The sequence below is a fragment of the Trifolium pratense genome, linkage group LG6 (assembly GCF_020283565.1).
Source record: "Trifolium pratense cultivar HEN17-A07 linkage group LG6, ARS_RC_1.1, whole genome shotgun sequence".
Taxonomy (NCBI): Eukaryota; Viridiplantae; Streptophyta; class Magnoliopsida; order Fabales; family Fabaceae; genus Trifolium; species Trifolium pratense.
This window is the reverse complement of record NC_060064.1, coordinates 36,402,391-36,425,876: the sequence shown is the minus strand read 5'-3', so window position 1 is coordinate 36,425,876 and position 23,486 is coordinate 36,402,391. Positions and strand designations below refer to the sequence as shown.

At 32.6% G+C, this 23,486-nt stretch overlaps 2 protein-coding genes across 3 annotated transcripts; both read left to right on the top strand.

Moving 5' to 3' along the window:
* The first annotated feature begins 1,380 nt into the window (after positions 1 to 1,380).
* On the top strand, positions 1,381 to 6,317 carry LOC123889317 (tyrosine decarboxylase 2). Of its 2 annotated transcripts, XM_045938601.1 has the most exons (13): positions 1,381 to 1,616; positions 1,737 to 1,866; positions 2,070 to 2,142; positions 2,781 to 3,011; positions 3,225 to 3,388; positions 3,473 to 3,613; positions 4,401 to 4,460; positions 4,829 to 4,993; positions 5,111 to 5,167; positions 5,267 to 5,331; positions 5,530 to 5,653; positions 5,735 to 5,872; positions 5,957 to 6,317. In XM_045938601.1, coding segments are annotated over exons 1-13 (1,473 nt in total). In that variant the 5' UTR covers positions 1,381 to 1,614; the 3' UTR covers positions 6,080 to 6,317. The 2 variants fall into 2 exon arrangements, with proteins under 2 accessions (XP_045794557.1, XP_045794558.1); XM_045938602.1 differs by lacking the exons at positions 1,381 to 1,616; positions 1,737 to 1,866; positions 2,070 to 2,142 and adding an exon at positions 2,169 to 2,621.
* Positions 6,318 to 15,151: 8,834 nt separating this feature from the next.
* Positions 15,152 to 23,486, top strand: LOC123893016 (ABC transporter C family member 5). The gene is made up of 12 exons (XM_045942931.1): positions 15,152 to 15,482; positions 15,636 to 17,844; positions 18,237 to 18,557; positions 18,637 to 18,723; positions 19,519 to 20,214; positions 20,294 to 20,458; positions 20,581 to 20,875; positions 21,262 to 21,476; positions 21,730 to 22,035; positions 22,399 to 22,462; positions 22,573 to 22,812; positions 22,918 to 23,486. The coding sequence occupies exons 2-12, from the start codon at positions 15,763 to 15,765 to the stop codon at positions 23,028 to 23,030; spliced, it is 4,584 nt and encodes a 1,527-aa protein (XP_045798887.1). The 5' UTR covers positions 15,152 to 15,482; positions 15,636 to 15,762; the 3' UTR covers positions 23,031 to 23,486.

The following is a 23,486-nucleotide window of genomic DNA, read 5'->3' as shown; positions in this document are numbered from 1 at the left end:
TTCATACATAGGAATAAAAAAACTCTGACTTTAAATCGGGCCCCAGCAGCAGCAAGTGGACAGTAAGATTGGTCCCCTTGAATTAGTCGGTCCTAAGGCCGGAAACCAAATTTAAAAAAAAAAGATTAAACTGATTTTCAAGTAGTGAAAACTCTAACTATAGTGAATAAAGTAGTTTTGGATGGGTGTACTCTAAGACTTCTTAAATCAATATTTTACAATTATATCTTTTAATTATTACTATTTTCATTCAAATAAATAATAAATACGGAGTAATTTTTAAAGACAAATAAGTAAAAATCAGACTTTCTTTTTAATTATTGCACTTTTTAAAATTATATGAAATGGTAAAATAAATTATTTAAAATGAGGCATAGAATAGAATAAAATAAAATGCAGAAGTTGTCAAATGGGATGAGAGTCACTCACTATATAAACATTTATACCTCATCTTTCATTCATCACACAAACGCGATTCAAACCTTCCTTTTCATTTTTCTTTCTCTTAATTCCCTCACCAGTTTCACTCTCCCTGCACCATTTTATCCCACTCAATATAGGTAAAACATTTTTCTAACGTATTTGCCAACTTTGATATTGTAGCAATATTTATTAATGGTTTTAATGAATGAAGCTGCAGAAGGAGTCGTAATCTGTTATTTCGATATTTTTATCTCTCAATACATGAATATATAGCAAATTATTTTGGTCTCATTTACAATTGATAATCTTTATTTTGGCATTGAATAGAAGAATATGTGGTGGATGCCACCAGGACATAATGGATGGAAATTGGTCAAACCGCATGAGTACTTATTTTCAATAGTTAAGTAGGTGACGTTATAAAAATGTGAAATTTGAGAAATAAAAACACCCCCGACATGATTTTCAAGATTTTTATAGCTTCTACTACTTAAATAGTTGATTTTTATAAAAATGAGAATTTTGCAAAAAATATCCTTCTAACATAAATTTTTTTCATTTTTATAACATCCGCTACTTAAATAACGGACAGAGGTATTTTGATAATTTTGTAAAGCGTTGAGAAAATGAATAGGATGACAAAAGAAAATACTCATTATTTAGTGGGACGCACATTGACGAGTCCGACCCGGCCCATATGGACCTCGTGGGCTTATCCCGGACATTTTTTTAATTCAGTCTCTTTTTATTTTTTGTCTTTTCTGATATTATATCACGTTTTTCTTTCCTTTTTTTATGTCATTTTGAAGACACAAAATACAATCATCAATTTTACTAAAAGTGGTCTTTTCTGATATATACACCGAAATTCTTTTACCGAATTTCTACCGACAGCATGTGTGTCACTGTTTCTCTTTTTATTTATTTTTTTTAGGGATTGAGTTTCTCTTGAAATATGTTTAGAAGCATCCACACTCCTCAGATTAGTGTTCGTGTCCGACACATGTCCGTCTGTGTCCGTGCTTCATAAATCATGAAGCGATAGAAATTGAATGGCGTAGATTTTCACTTTTATGGGAGAGAATCCATTCATTCCCTTTCATGTGAAAATCTTTTCGAACATACTCCTGCTTGTTGGAAAAACATCATAAGTTGGAGAAGGCTCTTTCTCTCATTTTTCTTGACATACAAATGTGAGTGAGTCACAACACAATTGCATCATGAATATGATACACTATTTCTCTTACATTCGTAGTTATTCATTAAACAAATGTGATTGGTTGGTATTTGAAATTGTACGTACATGCATACAGGGAAGAAGATGGAAGTGGATTGAAACCAATGGACGCTGAGCAACTGAGAGAACAAGCTCATAAGATGGTAGACTTCATTGCTGATTACTACAAAACTATCGAAAATTTTCCAGTTCTCAGTCAAGTTGAGGTTATCTTTCTATACCCTTTTCAATATATATTTTTATGAATATACTAATTAATGTCTCCGGTGTCGGACACTGACACATATAATTATATTGAATTATCAAATTATTATTATTAGTGTGGACGTGTCACTGTCAGTGGTCGTCGTATATTTGTTAGATGAATTCTTTGTATGGAATTCTAAAAAACATTTCCCTCATGTTTCAGCCAGGTTATCTTGGAAAGCTTCTACCAGATTCTGCTCCTACTTACCCTACAACATTGGAACATGTTTTGAATGGTTTAATTACTTTACTTACATTTCTCAATTACGTAATCTTTGCTTACTGTTTTTTTATTTGTCATACTTTGGTTTTAGTCATTATGTTTATGTCTGCCATAAACTCACTTTATATTGTTGACAATCAAGGTAAAATGTGGCTGACGGGGCTTATATCGCAGCCACGGAGTCAAAATCTTAACATTATCTAGCCTTATCTACGGGTATAAGCTAAGCACCTGATAAATTGTTTGAAAGAGCTTACGGAAATGTCATAAGTTGTTTCCAGCTAATTTTGATAAGCTCTACGAAAGCTTATAGAAATAGCTTATACTTGAGCATTTATATGATAAGTGCTTTTCCTTTTTATTGGGGAAAGGAGAAATTTTTATTCATTCAAGTGGCACTAATGACCATTTTACAACTGTCTCTGACGGATTTGAACTCAGCAGCTTGAGGTTACAAGGCTAATCTCTTACCACTGAACTAGCATCTCAAGTGTATGATAAGTGCTTATTCTATAAGTGTTTAATTAAGTTGTTCATCCAAAAGCATCCCAAGTCATGGTCGAAGATCTTTTTCAAAATCCTTCCTAGCATGAAGCTCTTCTCACGAACATATATTGTTTCACTGAAATGCTTTTCTGCTCCTTATTGTAGATGTACAGCATAAGATACTACCAGGGGTAACACATTGGCAAAGCCCGAATTATTTTGCATATTTTCCATCCAATAGCAGCATTGCTGGTTTTTTAGGAGAGATGCTTAGTGCTGGTATCAACATTGTGGGTTTCAGCTGGATAACTTCTCCTGCTGCAACTGAACTCGAATCAATTGTCCTTGACTGGCTTGCCAAGGCACTCTTTCTGCCTCAGGATTTCCTTTCTAATGGTAATAATGTCTTGGATGATTATTTCTATGAGTTTTGATGAGGTTGCAAAATCTTGCTTGATATTTCATTACACTGCAACTTGAATGAATTTCAATAAAACTTTGAAATTTGAACCCCTAAGACATATGGAATATTTATTAGGTAGAAGCTCATATACTATGATATGTAGGAGTAATGTAAACCTGTAAATCATGGATGTGATTATATTACAGGGAAAGGGGGTGGAGTTATACAGGGAACAGCAAGTGAAGCTGTGCTAGTTGTATTGTTGGCTGCCCGTGACAAGATTTTGCGGACGGTTGGAAGGAGTGCCCTTCCTAAGCTTGTGACATATGCATCTGACCATGTCCACTCCTCTTTACTAAAAGCTTGCCAGGTATGGTTAGAGACACTTCAGATGGAAAAGTTGTCCTTTTTGTTACTTGATTAATTATAATGATCTTTTGCTTTTCATTGGCAGATAGGAGGACTTGATCCAGAGCTTTGCAGGTTGCTTAAAACCGATTCTTCCACAAATTTTGCGCTTTCCCCTGATGTACTGTCTGAAGCAATTTCAAATGACATTGCCAGTGGTCTTATACCTTTTTTCTTATGTGCTAACGTAAGAATTAAAGTCTTCTTCTGATATTAGTTTTTTTATAAATTACCTTGCAAGTTGCAATGCATTACATACTTATCTATTAACTGTCCAGCTTTGTCTCTCTGTGTGTGTGTTCTATAAATCCAAATATTTTTCTTTTAATTTTTATCTTACTAGTACTAGTATATCATTCTTCGTGTTGCTGTAGGAGCTTTGTTTCTTCTTTGTTTGTTGCTGACACAAAATGATGTTCTTCCAGTAACAACCTTAGTCTCATGATGAAACTATACTCTTTTAATATGCATGCAAGGAGATTTTGTGTTGATAATTTTGCACGTTGACCTTTATAGATATTAAATCTGAAGGTTGTATTAAATGGATGTGATAGAGAGTTTAGGCTCTATCAAGCTACACTAAGCTAAATCTAAGAAAAACAATAAATAAAAGATAAATTGATTCATTTTCATTCATTCCATTAAAATATGAAAGAACACTACATATATAGGACTGCTAATGGGCTTAAGGGCATAAAGCCCATTTAACAACCCAATAACATAAATGACCAATTAATAACATAAATAATATATATCATTAATATCTAAATTACTTAATTAATTAATTAACCACTAACTAATCTTCTATCAGGATGATAAACATGGGAATTTTACCAACTGAAACAATATGGTCGGTACTAATGTTCCATCTATATTTCTTGCTGATGAATGGGGATGTATCTGAATATTCACATCAACTTGAGGTGGTTATTAAGCTTTTGCATTGACTGTATACACTACATTTATGCATGCAGGTTGGTACTACTTCGTCAACAGCTGTTGATCCTCTACCTGCATTGGCGAAAGTCACTAAGGTAATGTATTTGATTTAATTGAATTGATGATAAAAATTGCTAGTGTAACAATTGATGCATTGTAGTGAGGATATTAACCCTGAAGTCCAAATAGTTAATAGAAGTATGTGACTAATAAGGAACTAGGAAGACAGCTAGATAGATGAAAATCAGAAATAATTATGCAGAGACTCGAAAAAATAAAAATCCTGTGTCATTTTTTGCAACTGTTAGACTATGCCATTTTTTGCACATCGGTCTGACAGTCATGCTTTTGCAAGACTGTCTATGAAATGACCAACATAAGATTGATAAGTGTTTTGAGTGCATCTTGGACAGTGATTACTGATACAATCTGATAATACATGGTTATGGTGTCTTATTGGCAGACCAACAACATTTGGTTGCATGTGGATGCTGCTTATGCTGGAAGTGCTTGTATATGTCCAGAGTACCGCCACTTCATTGACGGAGTTGAAGAAGCTGATTCATTTAACATGAATGCACATAAATGGTTCCTTACTAACTTTGACTGTTCACTACTTTGGGTTAAGGTATCCCTGACCATAATACTCTTTCTCAATGACACTTATGAAATTTCATTTGTAATATTTCACTTTACTTCATTAACAAGAATGTTAATATGTAAAATTGATTATGAGTTGATACAGGACAGGAGTGCTCTGATTCAGTCGCTGTCTACAAATCCTGAATTTCTGAAAAATAAGGTAGGTTTCTATTTGCATGCTTGTAGTATTTATTTTCAGGCCTCAACGTTGCAGATTAAGCCGTTCTTTAACTGTGTCCTTATCGTACTGAATTTGCAGGCCTCTGAAGGAAACATGGTCATAGATTACAAAGACTGGCAAATTCCTCTTGGGCGTCGCTTTAGGTGTGTCTTTCGATCATGAATTGCAATGTTTCTTGGATTTTATGGATTTTTATATCTATTGGTATTTTAAAACCTTGGTAGTAACTTAGTAAGTACTCCTATATTGCTATCTATTTTTCTAAATAAAAAAGTATACATTGAAGATTCATAATTACCGGCACATGTGTAACCTTGCGCGTTATCATACACTGTCTCCAGATCATTAAAACTTTGGATGGTGTTGCGGCTCTATGGATTGGAAGGCCTGCGAGCTCACATAAGAAACCACATCGCATTGGCAGCTTCTTTTGAGGAGCTTGTAGTTCAAGACGCAAGATTCAAGGTATTCTTCCTTCTAGGACAGACTGCATAATGCATCATCTTAATTACTTACTGTATTTAACGCAGCAAATTATATACACAGGTTGTTACACCTCGAACATTCTCATTAGTTTGTTTTCGTCTTTTACCTCCACCAAACTCTGAAGATAATGGCAATAAACTGAATCACGATCTACTTGACTTAGTAAACTCGACAGGAAGTGTTTTCATAACACACACGGTATGCATAAATTAACTTGGGGGTTTTATTCTGTTTTTCACCTATGTAATATGTTCTTCCCTTGATGATAAACAATATGTGCAGATTCTATCGGGTGAGTACATTCTGCGTTTGGCAGTAGGAGCACCATTGACAGAAGTGAGGCATGTCAATGCGGCGTGGCAGATTTTGCAAGAAAAAGCCACTGCTCTATTAGAGAATTTGTAGGATGAATCTGCTTTTGCAGCATTCACCACTTCGCATAGTCATGTGCTGTAAGGTTATAATGTTGCCTGAATTAGCAGCGTTCGTTATGCGTGGAACGTGTATGGAAGCAATTAATCGATTATATAAGCTGAGTTAATTGATAAGTCTAGAAACATTAATCTGATTATGAATCTCATTATTCTATTGTGGCTGAACATGATTTCAGCATTGCCAATAAGTGAACATAATAGTGCCTAAATATTGATTTATCTGATTTAAAAAATTGAACACACAATATTTACGTGAAAACCATTAACAAATACTTCCTTCGGTCGTAACGCGTTTTCCGAATTTTTTTAGTTCAAATTTGGAAAAAATTCGGAAAACACATTCCGAAGTTGTTTTTGAAGGCAAAAAAAATTCGGAAAACACGTTCCGAATTTTTTGACCAAGGACAAAAATGGAATTTCCAGGGGTGTGGTGAGAAAGTGGGTAGGTGGGATGAGAAATTTTCCACTTTATTTGGGGCGATACTAAGCCCTTTAATTATGGGTCCTTTTTTGCAGGAATATTTTTTGAAAAAAGTTCTAAAAGTCTTTTTCTTAAATAAATTCCGAAACTTTTTTCTTAGAAATAAATTCTGCAACATTTGTTTTAAAATAAAATCTGAAACTTTTATTCCTAAAAACAACAAAATTTTAATTTTTATTTACAAAATTTGACTTAAAAAAGATAAATATTTTTAACTTTCAAAATAGTCCTTTGAAAATGTAAATAGAAATTAAAATGAATAATTTTTAAAGTTCTTGATTTTGTAAAAATTAAAAACATACTGTATTTAACTCTACTTATTTATGTGAACGATTACTTAAATTTTTATGTGGGCAAATGCCCCATATATATGTTGTATGTAAATTTGGCAAATTCCCCATTTTATCAACGATGATCCAAAACCAAAAATGTAACAACACATGCGCACAATGGATAGTAGTACATTGGAAATAATGTTGGTTTTCCTTTTATATACGACGTTTTTGTTTTATAATATTTTTTATATGAGTTTTTATTTATCTTGTCTAGAGACCTGATTATTTATACAGTAATGATATATTTACAGTTAAAAAAACAACAATGGATACCACACCAGATTAATTAGGATCATTGTGACGAGTTGATGTATTTAATTACCTCGTTAGTCTTTTATTACGTAATACTGGATTTTAATTCTTCTAGGGCAGCATTGCTGCCAATAAATAAATTAGAAAAAAATAAAAAGAAATGGTTTTGTCTTTCTCATAAAAAAGAAGAGGTCAGGCTAACCGGTGTCTCCGGGGCACTGATTAAGGAAACCAAAAACAGAAAATTTTGAAAAGAAAAAAAACATTTTTTAAACTTTCGATGAGTTGATTGCACAAACTTCAATACTAAATTACTATTTTTGCATTCTTAACCAGTGCCCCACCAGTGCCCCGCCCACGGCACGGTTTAGCATTTTCCAAAAAGAAGAAGGAGATGGTTTTGGTTTTTTGGAACCATGCTGGCATGCTTCGGGAAAGTAATCATCATGTCCAGTCCAGTGAATGTCATTATTAGATCTTATTCTCATCCATTTGTACTTCACCAAAACCAAATACTGCCATCAAAGTAATTTTTGTTGATTATATAAATCTTCTTCATTTTTCGCATCAAATGAAATTAAACCAAAAATTAAACAGTTCAACTGATTTAAGTTAAGGATTAAGGAATAAGGAATTATCGAGTTCATCAGATATGAGACTAACGAGAAAACAATTTAAATACCTCGGCAAAAACTTGAAACATTTTCGGATTTTGAGTAGGACGACCCAATATACTAGGAGACCTAATACGAATTTAAAAATGTGGCTTGTTAAAAGCTCCAAGCCCCCCAAACTGAAGAAAATACTCCTGCTCAATTTTGGAATTTAAATGCTCAAAATTTTAGAACACAGGATCCTAGCGCGCTTAATTTTAAAACGCAATTTTGAAATGTTTTTTATATACCAGCTACATATAGTTGTACGTTCATAACCGAACACACACTTGACCAAATTGTTATGAAAAAACATGTTGAGACTCGAGAATAATGCCTAATTTTTTTTTTAAAGATTTTATATTTAAAATATATATTATTAGGATTTAAGATTTATATTTCTATTTAGAATTTGAAGATATGTTTAGAATATTTAAAATTAGTTTGTTGTTTTGAAATATATGTTGCAAAAATTTATTTTTCTTGCAGCTTTATATATATATAGTCATATAGTTATGAATAATTGTTGGGAATAATGCCTAAATATCTTTTTTGAAAGATTTTATATTTAAATATAGTTTTAGATTTATATTTGAAATAAAATAATATTAGGGTTTATGATTTATATTTCTGTTAGAATATTTAAGATTTGTTCAGAATTTATTATAGGATTAGTTTCTTTTTTTAAAAATATATTATTTGTTTTTATGTAGCTCTATATATAGAGTCATAAGCTAAGAACTTTAGTTTTATTCATATAACCCTGTACTTGGAGAAAATTTTCTCTCTAAAATCATATCCCACCAAATTCCGCAATACCAAAAACACAAAAAATCATATCAATAATTTATGAGATTCTCCATATAACACTATATTTCAGGAGAATTTCTCGTATAAAAGCTACATTTGGCCAGGCACAGAGGTTACTAAACTCATTTAGCATCAAAGAACAGGTAATATATGTGCTCAACTGATTATTTTTTGAAATTTTTGTACAACTCTGTTTACTTGAATCGTGATTGTTATTTCGTCTATGATAAAAAAAAAAAAAAAAGTACTCTATTTAGTTTTTTACACTTGAATTTTCATTTATCATAATAAAATATCCTTTAAATACTTTGATCACTAAATCAACCAAACTTTCCTTTTCATTAATTTTTAAAGCAACTATATATCCTCGTTGATATTATAACTATTATATTATTGCTGCTATGACTTAGATTATATCACTATCAAATGTAACAAGGATCCATGATATACGTCAATTAAATCAAACCCTCTCAAAAGTCAATAAAGACCTCATAGCCACACGTTCCTCCATGATTCACCAAACAATTAATATACCTATCCTCCTAACCCAAAAAACTTTTCCAATGAAACTAGTGTTTCAATCTTTTTCATGTGCTTTCAATTTATATGTTTTATCATGTATAATTAGAAGGAAAATTCTAGCGTGAGGCCACAAAATTGGCCTCTTTGGTGAGATAGACACTGTGGCCAATAGAAAAGTAAGTTGACTTATTCAAATGCCACATAGGATTATATGGTACATACCACTTATTATGTACCTTCATATCTATTAATATTGCAAATAAGTCCCTATCATATTAAAAGTTACATAATTATCTCAATCTTTATATTCTTTTATTAATTTTAATTGTTATTGTTAAAATCAATTGAAACAATATCACAACAACAACATCATTTTCTGTTCAAAGAAATTGTTTCTTACCTTCCTATTAAAAAATAAAAATAATCTCTTCTTCTTCCAATTTAATGTTCACAAATAAATCAAACAAAAAACAAAAATCTTCATCCTCATCCTGATTGATCGGATCTGATTTATTAAAAGAAGTTCATGGTGTAGATGGTTGAAGGTAGTAGTTGGAGTTTTTCTTGACTTGAGTTATCTTCATGAAAGAAAAAAAAAACGTAAAAAAAATAAATAAATAAAATAGATCTGAGTTAATTATCAATCGGTAGAATGAATAGATCTGGATTTAACGTTGGAAAATAAGAACGAACACACCACTTCATCAACAAATTTGTTGATGTTCGCATAACTGCCTTACTAAATGGTTAAGTTTTTGAAAATTTTAATTTTAGGTTTCTTATTTTAGACAATTTGAATCAAAATTAAAAGCATGAATGTATTGTAAATGGTTTTTGTGATGTTTCTGGATAATTAATTGTTATTTTCGCCGTTAAAATGAACATGATACTGACGGGTATTAAGCTTGGATCGCGGATCTGAAACCGGGTCGAATTGACCCGGCTGAAGGTTGAAGATGATGTTAATTTATATATTTTTTATCAACGCTGATTTTATATATATATATATTATATGACGCAATGCAAATTAACAATTCATTCATGTGTCCGAGTGGTTGCAGGTTTTATCTCTATATGGGACGCGCGCGAGTTCGATACCTGTTCACAACATTTTGTGAATTTTTTTTAAAATTTTCCTTGAAATTCAAGGCAGAAAAAAAAAATTAAATGAAGAGGGTCTCGAACCCATGACCTACTGACTTTACTCTCATTAGCTAACCACTTGGCTGTGTTCATTTTTGTGAATTTTAGTCCACCTTATCAATATATCTCTATTTCTGAACGTTTAGGACCAATACACTAAATTTGTCATTTTTTTAAAAAAGATAATATTTGTCATTTTAAACATGTAATTATATGAATGAAAATGAATTATATAATGTTTATGCAATTTAATTATTTTGAATCAAATGTTAATATAATTTATATTTGATTAGGGAGTACCCGTATCATCTTTAATTAAATAAAATTATTTTAAAACACTATTAAATGTGGTAATTGACTAATGGTTATAATCCGTTGAAGTTAATGTTTTAAAAACTATATAAATAAACTAAAATTTAAAAATAAGATATAATTTGACTTAAGATTATACTCTGGTTCAACTGAATCACTATTAATCATAGTATTTGATAATGGATTATACTTCGGTTCAAAAGTATTATTAACCCTAGTTTTTTAATACGAGTTATACTTCGGTTGAAGTTTATGACTTAAAAATTATATAAATAATGTAAAATTTAAAAATAAATAATTATTTGACTAAGTTTTAACTCTAAATCAACTTGAACACTATTGACCCAAGTTTTAGACAAACTTCATGATCCTTTCATTAAAACTAGGTTTTCGATAAGACTATAATTACGATCTTCTATACATTTGGAGTCCGATGATAAACAAATTTCTTTCTCATTTGTTTGTTAGTCCAATTAGGTGATATTGAATGGTCGGATTGATAAAATTTAAAATCTTCAGTCGGAATCGGTAGTTTTAGTCAAACTTCATGGCCCTTTCATTAAAACTAGGTATCTGGTGAGACTGTTATTACGACCAATCTATACATTTGGAATCCGATGATCAATTTTTTTTCCCTCATTTGTTTGTTAGTCCAATTAGGTGATATTGAACGGTCGGATTGATAATATTCGAAATCTTTCATAAAAATCGGTAGGCTTAGACAAACTTCACGCCCTTTCGTTACAATTAGGTTTGAGACTGTTATTACGATCTGTCTATACATTTTGAGTTCAATGATCGTAATTCTTTTTCTCATTTGTTTGTTAGTCCAATTAGGTGATATTGAACAGTCAGATTGATAATATTCGAAATCTCCCATAAAAATCAACAGGTTTAGACAAACTTCATGACTCTTTCGTTAAAATTAGGTTTATATGAGAATGTTATATATATATATATATATATATATATATATATATATATATATATATATATATATATATATATATATATATATATATATATTGCATTATATACACAAATAGGGATAGTACATAAAAACTTTTTTTTTTTTACCGTAATAGTAGTATACTAACTTTATATGTATACATATTGTAAAAAAAACTATATATTATATATTAACTTTATATAAAAAAAAAACTTAAATACTAGTATAAAAAATAAAACCTTAACCAAAATAAATAAATAAAACAAAAGTAATAATTGTACGTATTAGTGTATTACTAGTATTATTTTCTTGATTAGTAAAAAAAAAGTATTATTTTCTTGATGGCATGCACCTACAAATAATTATTGCAGGCATTGGAATTATTAATGCACAACAACCTATTCTACTTTCTCTCTATCACATATAGTAAGTTGGAACCCACACATTTAGTGGACATTAATATTTGGAATATGAGCATTCATTAATTAATTAATTTAAATTTATTTATTTAAAAAATGAAATCTGGAGAATTAAAATCGAAAATGACACTAAGGTGTATTGGATTGAGATTTTATGAGACAATTTTGGCAAAATTTTTTTTGATGATTTTATGAGATTTTGTTGGACTATATTGATTTTGTGAGATTCTAAAAACTTTTTTAAAATCAAGATTTTTAACACATGATTTGAATGGATTTTGAGAGATTTTTTTCAAAAGACTTTTTACGATCAAGATTTCATAATACTTTATATATTAGGAAACTTTTGTATATTTGGAAAATTTTAAAAGAATCAATAAATTTTAATAAAAGAAATTATATTTTTTTGGGAATGTTAATATTTAAACAAAAAAATAAAAAAATCCTTACTTTTTTTTTTTACGTATGTATTTCTAATCACCAATAAAAAGGTCACCACCACCACCACCATATATGTAATCTTATGTTGTTCAAAAAATAAAAATGTAATTTTATTAAATTTTACCTTACTGTTAAATGTTTTTATTCATTAACTTCAGTCGGATTATAAGTATCGGTCAAAATATAATTTAATAGTCCAAAATATATTTTTAAAGTTTAATTCATTAACTTCAGTTAAGTCATATTATAATATTAATTCATTTTATATTTTAAATAGTAAATTTGTACTTTATTTCTATAATATTTAATAAAAGTCTAATAATATATTCAATTAATTTTAATCCCCGTAGGGATTATTACAACCGAATTAAATAGAATATGTATGTATCAAGTGCATAATTTAACAAGAAATGTTTACAGCCAAGTTGGTAAGTGTTGGTTATTAATAAATTTAGGTTCTCTGTTCGAATCATGCTTGTGCCATAGTTTTCATTTTTTATTTTTCGCTTTTTTAAAAAATTATAATTCACAAAACGCTACCAATATGAATCGAACCCACGACTGCTTTGCAACGGTAACACGCACCAACCGCTACTACAACGGAACTTGTTGCTGTTATCTTAGCATCATGAAATATTTATAAAGATAGAGCGCGTTAATATATTAAACAAAGCATCATCTTCAACCTTCAGCCGGGTCATTCCGACCCGGTTTCAGACCCGTGGTACCAGTCTCGATTGAAGTATACGCAGAACCTCCAAATTAAAACTTCAATTAAATTTTGAATCTATAATGGATTTTGTATGACAAATCTTTTTTTGTTTACACATAGATGACAAATTTAAACATAGATATTTTTTACTTTTCACAACTGGAGAAGAAAAACGTTTCTTGGATTGTCAAACTTAAAACCAAATAGTTTTGAGTTCACTCGCGTTTGAGGCTACAGATCTGAGATTTGCTTTTGCAAATATCCACACATCAAAGGAATGAGTTTAAATCGCGTTTCAGCATCAAACTCTCGTTTGGAGAAAAATCTCAGATCTAGAATAGTGGTAGTAATTTCCAGAATATTTAATTTTAAGGTTGTTGTTCAATGAAAATGGAGGATCTGGATGGTGAATGATGAATACATGAAGAATGAAGAACACAAATAATGAGAAAATTTGTACTTTAAAAAGACAAATTAAAAATTGGATATTAGTTATATGATTTAAATCTAAATAAAATAAGTTTTAATTATTAAAATAATTTTAACTAAAAGAAGGGGTGATGTGCAATAAGTAAAACTTTCATTAGAAAGACTTACCATAGACCTTCATTACAATGTAGAGCTGATGTGGCATCACTTAAAATTCTATTGGGCAATTCAATTGACCTCACTAAAGAGGCCATTTTACTGGCCTCACCATAGAAGCACCCTAATTAGAAACATCCAAAGTAAGAAGATAAAGTAAGTGGGGTATCAATTTTTTTTCTTCTTTAAATAATTGACCATTCAATAGAAAATCACTTTGCTTGTTTATATTTTTATTTAATTATTATTATTATTAAGTAAGTAATTAACATTATTTATTGTACAATGCATGTGTGCATTATATTGTGATGAAGATATGTTTGTTAATGCATGAATATCCATTTTCACAAACATGTTTGGAGAGTCTCAAATCCTAAAAAAGCATGTAATTATACCATTATGGCAAAATGGTATCACAATCACAATCCTCACTTTTTCTATATGATCTGATTCATCTCCCACTACACTAGCTAGCTATACAAAGACACACTGTAAAGTATAAACAAACAAAGCACCCTCTCCTTTTCATGAAAATTATAGTGTGGTAAAGCATTAAATAATAATATACAAGTCCACTTTATAATATAATTATATTTATTTGTGGACCATATGATGAGATCTATAACAAATGTTAGAATGTATCATGATCTCATCACTCATACGCACACACACATGGAACTTTGTAATAAAACATTATGCTAAAAGATATACATGCATGATGTATCAACATGTAATAAATATTATTCTATGTGCTAGCTAGCAAATCTATTTTACTTCCTATATTTGTTACACACATAAAGTAGTGTCTCTAAATAAATTACCATATGGTATAAAATTAATGAAGCATCTTCTTCACAGATATGGTAAAAACTGTTAGAAAATTATTATATTAAATCACAAAGGAAAATTAAATCATCCCTAATTAACTTCACTAAAACTGTCAAAAAAAACTTCACTAAAAATGAGTGACTTTTTCCACACTAATATTAAGTGACACTTCAATACTTTATTATTTTCTAAAAAAATACATAAAATTAAGTGTATGTTTGAATCTGCCACCTGTATTTTCACAACAATATGAAACTTGTACATTGTGGTGACATTTCTTTTCACTGCAAAGTTTGTTAAAATCTAAGGCAGATTCAAGCGATATTAAGTAATTAATTAAAATAAAATTAAACAAAAATTAAAGTAAAATAGAGACACATCACACCAATAGTTAGTTTGTTGGTTCAGTGATGATTGACGCTAAACTTGGTAGGAAGGACCGCGGTTCAATCCCCGCAACTGCGATCGGTAAGGGGCTAAAACTACTTGATGTCAGAACTGACCCACGAACCAGATTAAACCGGTGAAAACCAAAAAAAATAGAGACACATCACACAATCTCTCTCACAATATTTCATCTTCTCTACATTGTTATTTTCATAGGGTTTTAAAAAGACCTTAATTTAAGCTCTGACATTAAGGGTTTTGATTTCTTTTCAGTTGCATTGAGACCGTGACTGTGAGAGTTTTGATCTTAATAATAATAATCAACATTATTCTGATTTAGAATATCACATCTGCGAACGCAACCGCAATTTAAAATCATTATCATTATTATATACTTTTTTAATACCTCAATATTAAAGGATCGTTAATTCTATACCTACCCTACTCATTTTGGGTCACCATCATCATTGTTTCTGTTCTATTTGGTGTCGAAAGATAGAAACTTTATGAAGTAGCTTCACATGATCTAAATAAGAAAAATCCAGGTTTGTATTTTTGTTATTGTATACAATTTTGATTCTTTGTTATACCCTTTTGTCTCTTTGTAGCTGAAAACTGTAAAAATTTTGTCTTTGTTTTCCGTGTTAATGATGAATGATAAAAACCACTTTGTTTTAACGTGAAAATGTGTCACGCAGAATCTAACTCCACATGGTGAAATGTTCTTCTTCATTCCTTGCTTTTGATGACATCATATGGTTACACTCTCTCTCATTTATTCATCACACCGACTCAATATTCTTCTGCTGAATCAGTTTTTTAGTTATGGCTACATCTTGGTTGAATTGGAATTGGAATTGGAATACCCTTTTGAGTAAGATCCTTGAATTGCCTGTTTTGGAACTTGTGGCAATATTTACTAATTTGGTTCTTCTTGTTTTGTTTCTATTGAGGGAGGTTTTTATTTGTGTTGGTGGAAGAGTTTGGTTTTTTAAGGATAATAATAATGTTGTTGTTGGAAATGGTGGTTTGATTCGTGTCGATGGAGAAACGGTTGAGGTTAGAATTGGGACATGGTTTAAGTTATCTGTGCTGTCTTGTTTTTATGTTTTGTTGGTGCAAGTTTTGGTTTTGGGATTTGAGGGTGTTGTTTTGATTAAGGACAAGTTTGTGGTTGTGGAAGATTTGTCTCTTCTTTGTGTGCCTTTTGTGCAAAGTTTGGTTTGGATTGTGTTGTGTTTCGCTGCTTTGCATTGCAAGTACAAGGTATCTCAGAAGTTTCCAATTTTGCTGAGAGTTTCTTGGTTTGTGCTGTTTGTTGTTTGTTTGTGTGGTTTATATGTTGATGGGAGAGGGTTTTGGGTGGAAGGTTCCAAACATATGCGTTCTCATGTTTTGGCAAATTTCGCTGTTACCCCTGCTCTTGCCTTCTTGTGTTTTGTAGCAATTAGGGGTGTTTCTGGTATACAAGTTTGTAGGAACTCTGAGAATCAACAGCCATTACTTCTTGATGAAGAGGAAGATGAAGAACCAGGGTGCCTTAAGGTTACTCCTTATAGTGATGCTGGACTTTTTAGTTTGGCCACTTTGTCTTGGCTTAACTCGATTCTTTCCATTGGTGCAAAGAGACCACTTGAGCTTAAGGACATTCCCCTTGTTGCGCCTAAAGATCGAGCTAAAGCAAATTTTAAGGTTTTGAATTCAAATTGGGAGAAAATGAAGGCTGAAAACACGTCGACTCAGCCTTCATTAGCTTGGACACTTCTGAAGTCATTCTGGAAGGAGGCAGCTATTAATGCCATTTTTGCTGGTGTCACTACTCTTGTCTCATATGTAGGTCCATACATGATAAGTTACTTTGTTGATTACTTGAGTGGTATAGAGACTTACCCTCATGAGGGGTATGTCCTTGCCGGAATATTCTTTGTTGCAAAGCTTGTGGAGACCTTCACAACGAGGCAATGGTATCTAGGAGTGGACATTTTGGGGATGCATGTTAGGTCCGCTTTAACAGCCATGGTATATCAAAAGGGGCTTAGGTTGTCGAGCTTAGCTAGGCAAAGTCACACAAGTGGTGAGATTGTTAACTACATGGCTATTGATGTTCAGAGGGTAGGGGACTACTCTTGGTATCTTCATGACATGTGGATGCTTCCTCTGCAGATTATTCTAGCCCTCGCAATTTTGTATAAGAATGTTGGAATTGCTTCCATTGCAACACTTGTTGCCACAATCATTTCTATTGTAGTCACTATTCCCGTGGCTCGGGTCCAAGAAGATTATCAAGACAAATTAATGGCTGCTAAGGATGAAAGAATGAGAAAAACATCTGAGTGCCTAAGGAACATGAGGATTCTCAAGCTTCAGGCTTGGGAGGACAGATATCGAATAAGATTAGAGGAAATGCGTGGGGTAGAGTTCAAGTGGCTTAGGAAAGCCCTATATTCTCAGGCTTTCATAACTTTCATGTTCTGGAGCTCACCTATATTTGTTTCAGCTGTCACTTTCGCTACTTGCATATTGTTGGGTGGTAAGCTAACTGCAGGAGGTGTACTTTCTGCTCTAGCGACTTTCAGGATCCTCCAAGAACCGTTGAGGAATTTTCCAGACTTGGTATCTACAATGGCTCAGACAAAAGTTTCTGTCGATCGTTTATCTTGTTTCCTACTCGAGGAAGAATTGCAGGAAGATGCAACTATTGTCTTGCCACAAGGAATTTCTAACATTGCCATAGAAATTAAGGATAGTGAATTCTCTTGGGACCTTTCATCTGCCAGGCCTACTCTTTCTGAGATAAATATGAAAGTTGAAAAAGGGATGCGTGTCGCTGTTTGCGGTACGGTTGGTTCAGGGAAATCAAGTTTTCTTTCTTGCATCCTTGGAGAAATTCCTAAGCTTTCTGGTGAAGTATGTTTGTGTACTTAAGATTTTAATTCCATCTATATATTTTTTTTCTTTCTGCATTTTAGGGGATGTTTGAAATGGCTTAATTGATTCTATCTACTAGCATAAGTACTTGTGAGACTGTTTGAGCCTATGAAAACAACTTATGGCATGCCCATAAGCTTTTTTCAGCTTATTTTCATAAGTTCTCCCGGGAAGCTTATGAAAACAACTTATTGCTTATATGGAAATATTTTGACTTTATCTTATCTTTTGTTATAGAAATAGCTTATGCATAAGCACTTATATGATAAGCGCTTATGCTATAAGTGCTCAATTAAGTTGTTTATCCAAACAGACCCTTAGTCTTTTGTTTTGTAACAGTTTTTAACAAGATAAATTGGATTATTTTGCAGGTCAGTGTGTGTGGTTCTTCTGCATACGTCTCCCAATCAGCATGGATACAATCAGGAACTATAGAAGAAAATATACTCTTTGGAAGCCCAAAGGACAAAGCAAAGTACAAGAATGTTATTCATGCTTGTTCACTGAAAAAGGATCTAGAACTTTTCTCACATGGAGATCAGACAATTATTGGTGATAGAGGTATAAACCTAAGTGGGGGTCAGAAGCAGCGGGTACAGCTTGCCCGAGCACTCTACCAAGATGCTGATATTTATCTTCTTGATGATCCCTTCAGCGCAGTTGACGCACACACTGGATCAGAGTTGTTTAGGGTTAGTTTTCTTTAGCACATAGTTGATGTAACTGTTTTAACTGAATTGTATTTGCTTAATAAATTATATGGAACTGCAGGAGTATATATTGACGGCACTAGCAAATAAAACAGTCATTTTCGTGACCCATCAAGTTGAATTTCTTCCTGCTACTGATTTGATACTGGTATGGCTGCGTCATTTTTTCTTGCACATTCATGCATTTATGTAATAAGTGATAAAGTTAATGGTTACACTTCATTTCGCATTTGAGAATTGTACATTCCATGCATGATGCATGCTCCAGGGTTTCAGATGCCTTAGCTTATTTCAACGTTATGTTTCAAATTCAAGCACATTTCATACCCTGTTGATGTTTACATTATTAGTTCTTTCTTTTTGCGTTACATATGGTTTACGTGCAGGTTCGTTATATCAAGTTTGAATATCATACTTGACAGATAGAATTGGTAAACATTTAAAAACAACACAGAAGAACCAGTTCAGAGATTGATTACATGAAATTATAAGAATATCAGCAGGAGATTTAGTCAGATGTAAAAATTAATCTTGAGGAAAAATTGACGAATTGTTGTAGGTCCTAAAACATTGATATGGGTTGTGTTCAAGAAAGTTCATAAGTATAATTCTTTCCAACCAGTTATATGTTAATTAAATCCATTGCTAATACTTTCGCTGCTTTTCAAATTTCAAATAAATCCATATTTTTTACAACTTCGATCTCCAATCTGTTTATTAGCAATGCATCTGTAATTTATCTTTGTCTAATGTCTATAAAGCTATTAAATATATTTCTTTGAAGGACTGGGAAGAATTCTTTGACAAATGTACAATGTTATATCGAATTTTAGTTCGATTTTCACTACAAAGTTTGGAATTTTAAAATAACTTAGGAGTATGATTGTGCAGTTCATATGATGCGCAGACGATTCTTTCTAACTTTATCTTTCCATTTTTGAAGGTTCTCAAGGAAGGTTGCATCATACAAGCCGGAAAGTATGATGATCTTTTACAAGCAGGAACAGATTTTAAAGCTCTAGTTTCAGCTCACCATGAAGCCATAGAGGCTATGGATATTCCTGCTCACTCCTCTGAAGATTCAGACGAAAATTTAACATTGGAGGCATCTGTTATGACCACTAAGAAGTCCATGTGTTCTGCTAACGATATCGACAGTTTGACAAAGGAAATGCAAGAGGGACCATCATCTTCAGATCAAAAAACAACTAAGGAGAAGAAAAAAGCAAAAAGGTCGAGAAAAAAACAGCTCGTTCAAGAAGAGGAGAGGGTTAGAGGTAGAGTAAGCATGAAGGTGTATCTTTCATACATGGCAGCGGCATATAAAGGTTTATTGATTCCACTCATAATCATAGCACAAGCGTTATTTCAGTTCCTTCAGATTGCTAGTAACTGGTGGATGGCGTGGGCTAACCCTCAAACAGAAGGAGATGAGCCCAAAGTAACTCCCATGGTTCTTCTTCTTGTTTACATGGCCCTTGCTTTTGGCAGTTCTTGGTTTATATTTGTAAGGGCTGTTCTAGTCGCTACATTTGGTCTCGCAGCTGCACAGAAGCTATTCTTGAAGATGCTTAGATGTGTTTTCCATGCACCGATGTATTTCTTTGACTCTACACCAGCTGGAAGGATCTTGAACCGGGTATGTTTTTATTTCTTTTATCTATTTCTCCCTGTATATGGTGTAAGACAATAGTAACGTATCATCTGTATCCGTCCAGGTTTCAGTTGATCAAAGTGTTGTGGATCTTGACATCCCTTTTAGACTTGGTGGGTTTGCTGCAACAACAATACAGCTTATTGGTATTGTTGGCGTAATGACAGAAGTGACATGGCAAGTTTTACTCTTAGTCATCCCAATGGCCATTGCTTGTTTGTGGATGCAGGTAAAAGAAAACTGTTGTGTTTAATGTTTTAATTCTCGTTGCATTCTTTTTATATTTTGATATCTGTCTTTCACCCCGTGATTTTATTTTGTGAGTTGTTCTAACGATAACCAATGTTGCAGAAATACTACATGGCTTCATCGAGGGAACTGGTCCGAATTGTAAGCATCCAGAAATCACCAATTATAAATCTTTTTGGTGAATCAATTGCTGGAGCATCCACCATCAGGGGTTTCGGACAAGAAAAAAGGTTCATGAAGCGAAACCTCTATCTTCTTGATTGTTTTGCACGACCTTTCTTCTGCAGTCTTGCTGCTATTGAGTGGCTCTGCCTGCGTATGGAGTTATTGTCCACCTTTGTGTTTGCTTTCTGCATGGTATTACTTGTTAGCTTTCCCCATGGAACTATTGACCCAAGTAAGTACTTAGTTCTAATAACCTTGTTTCATTTATGTACTTTCGCATGTGATACGTTATACGTATAATTCTGAAGGATTAATTATGTAATATATTATTAAAAGTTAGGTAGTATTTCGCACAGACCGAACGGAATGGAATAGCCTATTCTATTTTATTCTCTATGTTTCCACCCTTTTCAATGGGCTAAAATATGCCACTTTTTGTATTGTCTTGTTTAGTTCTACTTTTAACGCATCAAACACAGAACAAAACACAAGTTTTGTTCTGTTAGCTCTGACTTGTATAACAAAAGGCACCTTAATTTTATTTTCACAAGTGATACTTGCACATGATGCAGAATATTACTTTTTCTGTTTCTTATTACTATTACTTTTTCTACTTAGGCATGGCTGGACTTGCTGTGACATATGGTCTGAACTTAAATGCGCGCTTATCCCGTTGGATACTTAGCTTTTGCAAACTTGAAAATAAAATTATATCTATTGAGAGAATTTATCAGTACAGTCAAATTCCTAGTGAAGCACCGGCAGTGATTGAAGATTCTCGCCCTCCATCTTTATGGCCTGAAAATGGCACAATTGAAATAATTGATTTGCAGGTACAAATATAACTTCATATTTGTATGTTCTGTATTTTTTTCCGAAGTCTTAAATTGATTGCTGTTTGTATCTTTTTGTCTGAGAGGTGGAATAAACAATAATTTATTATATTGTTGCTTGGTGTATGACATTTACTCTGCTAACCATGTTACATTTATTAAATTATCTAATAATGATTACTCTACTCTACTGCAACTGGTTCTTTTTTATCTCACACCTCCATTGTCTTATATAACTCTGTTTCTCCTGAAGGTCCGTTACAAAGAAAATCTTCCTTTTGTGCTTCATGGAGTATCATGCACATTTCCTGGTGGAAAAAATATAGGGATAGTTGGACGAACCGGCAGTGGCAAATCTACTTTGATTCAAGCATTGTTTCGATTGATTGAACCATCAGGTGGAAGTATCCACATAGACAACATCAATATTTCAGAGATTGGTCTTCATGACCTCCGAAGCCATCTCAGTATCATACCACAGGATCCAACCTTATTTGAAGGGACCATTCGAGGCAATCTTGATCCTCTTGAGGAGCACTCAGATAAAGATATTTGGGAGGTTAGTATTACTTATGTATATGCATGTTGGAAAGGGGTTTTTCATTCTTATAAATAGTAATATTGTAACAGATGAATTAGTTATTATTTTTAATCGAAATATATGTATTGTTACTAAGGAAGGATGAAGGAATAAGAGAGAGGCCAAGATATCTTACATTAGAAACATACATAAAACTGATATTAAAAAAAGGAGAAAGAAAGGACGTGAAGTCAATATAAAGAAAAGTTTCCTATACTTTTTACTAGGAAAGAGCTCATAGCATATGAAAATAGATCAATAATTCATTTTTGATAATTAGGGCTATTTGAGTAGAAGGTTATGCACATCCACTTTGTAATTGTCGGTTTTAATTTTTCACAGGCGCTAGATAAGTCTCAACTTGGAGATATCATTCGTGAGAAAGGACAAAAGCTTGATACACCAGGTAGGTAGCCATGATTTTTTTTTGTTGCAAAATACACATGTTGAAAAAAGAAAAAGAAAAGTGTTTGGATTCATAAGTAGCTTTCTTAACACGGAATTTGAAACCTGCAGTTATAGAGAATGGAGACAATTGGAGTGTAGGACAGAGGCAACTTGTTTCTCTTGGCCGAGCTCTACTGAAGCAGTCAAAAATACTTGTACTTGATGAAGCAACAGCATCCGTCGATGCTGCCACTGATAATCTTATCCAGAAGATCATTCGAACAGAGTTCAAAGAGTGCACTGTGGTCACCATTGCGCATCGTATTCCTACTGTCATTGACAGCGATCAAGTTCTGGTGCTCAGTGATGGTGTGTATTGTAACTTATTATTCTGTCTGTTCTATTTATCCACTGGATTTGCATTATGGTTCATTAATCTATGCTTATGAGGATAATTTTGCGATGGCTTTGCAGGTCGAGTTGCTGAGTTTGACACCCCTTTACGACTATTAGAGGACAAATCATCCATGTTTCTAAAGTTGGTGACTGAGTACTCCTCGCGGACAAGTGGTATACCAGAATTTTAGATCAGATAAAAGGTCTAGAAACCTTTAAAGTTAGTAGTGGGTGCTGGCCAGAGCTTGAAAACAGTTCAGAAGTCGAAACAGTAAGTGATGCCTCCCTTGCATGCTATATTGATGCATTTGGCGCATGCGTAGACCAAAATAGAAAAGGAATAAAAAGAAGCGAAAGAGAATCAAGTACTCTAGTGGAAGAAAACTAGTTTGATTTTTCCCTTTGAACAGATTCGAGGAATTCGTGCATGGTTAGCATGCTTTGTAACACAATAAGACGATCTGTGATTACAGGAAAGCAAGTATAGGCGTCTGAATTGGTTTCAATGATGTGCAATAAAGTAGTTTGTAGAATGAGGAACTAGAATTTTGCTAGTTAGAAAAATATAGAGTTTAAACTTTTCTGTGTATTCCATAACTTGTAGAGAATGTTCAGAATTAATTAATTTCAACCTTAGATTTCCCTCA

Bases quoted from the DNA above. Each gene is read 5' to 3' on its own strand.
- LOC123893016 (XM_045942931.1), top strand. From the start codon at position 15,763: ATGGCTACATCTTGGTTGAATTGGAATTGGAATTGGAATACCCTTTTG. The intron at 20,459-20,580 runs GTAAAAGAAAAC...CCAATGTTGCAG, and splicing joins TTGCTTGTTTGTGGATGCAG to AAATACTACATGGCTTCATC. The intron at 22,813-22,917 runs GTGTGTATTGTA...ATGGCTTTGCAG, and splicing joins AGTTCTGGTGCTCAGTGATG to GTCGAGTTGCTGAGTTTGAC.
- LOC123889317 (XM_045938601.1), top strand. The intron at 4,994-5,110 runs GTATCCCTGACC...GAGTTGATACAG, and splicing joins GTTCACTACTTTGGGTTAAG to GACAGGAGTGCTCTGATTCA. The intron at 5,332-5,529 runs GTGTGTCTTTCG...CACTGTCTCCAG, and splicing joins CCTCTTGGGCGTCGCTTTAG to ATCATTAAAACTTTGGATGG.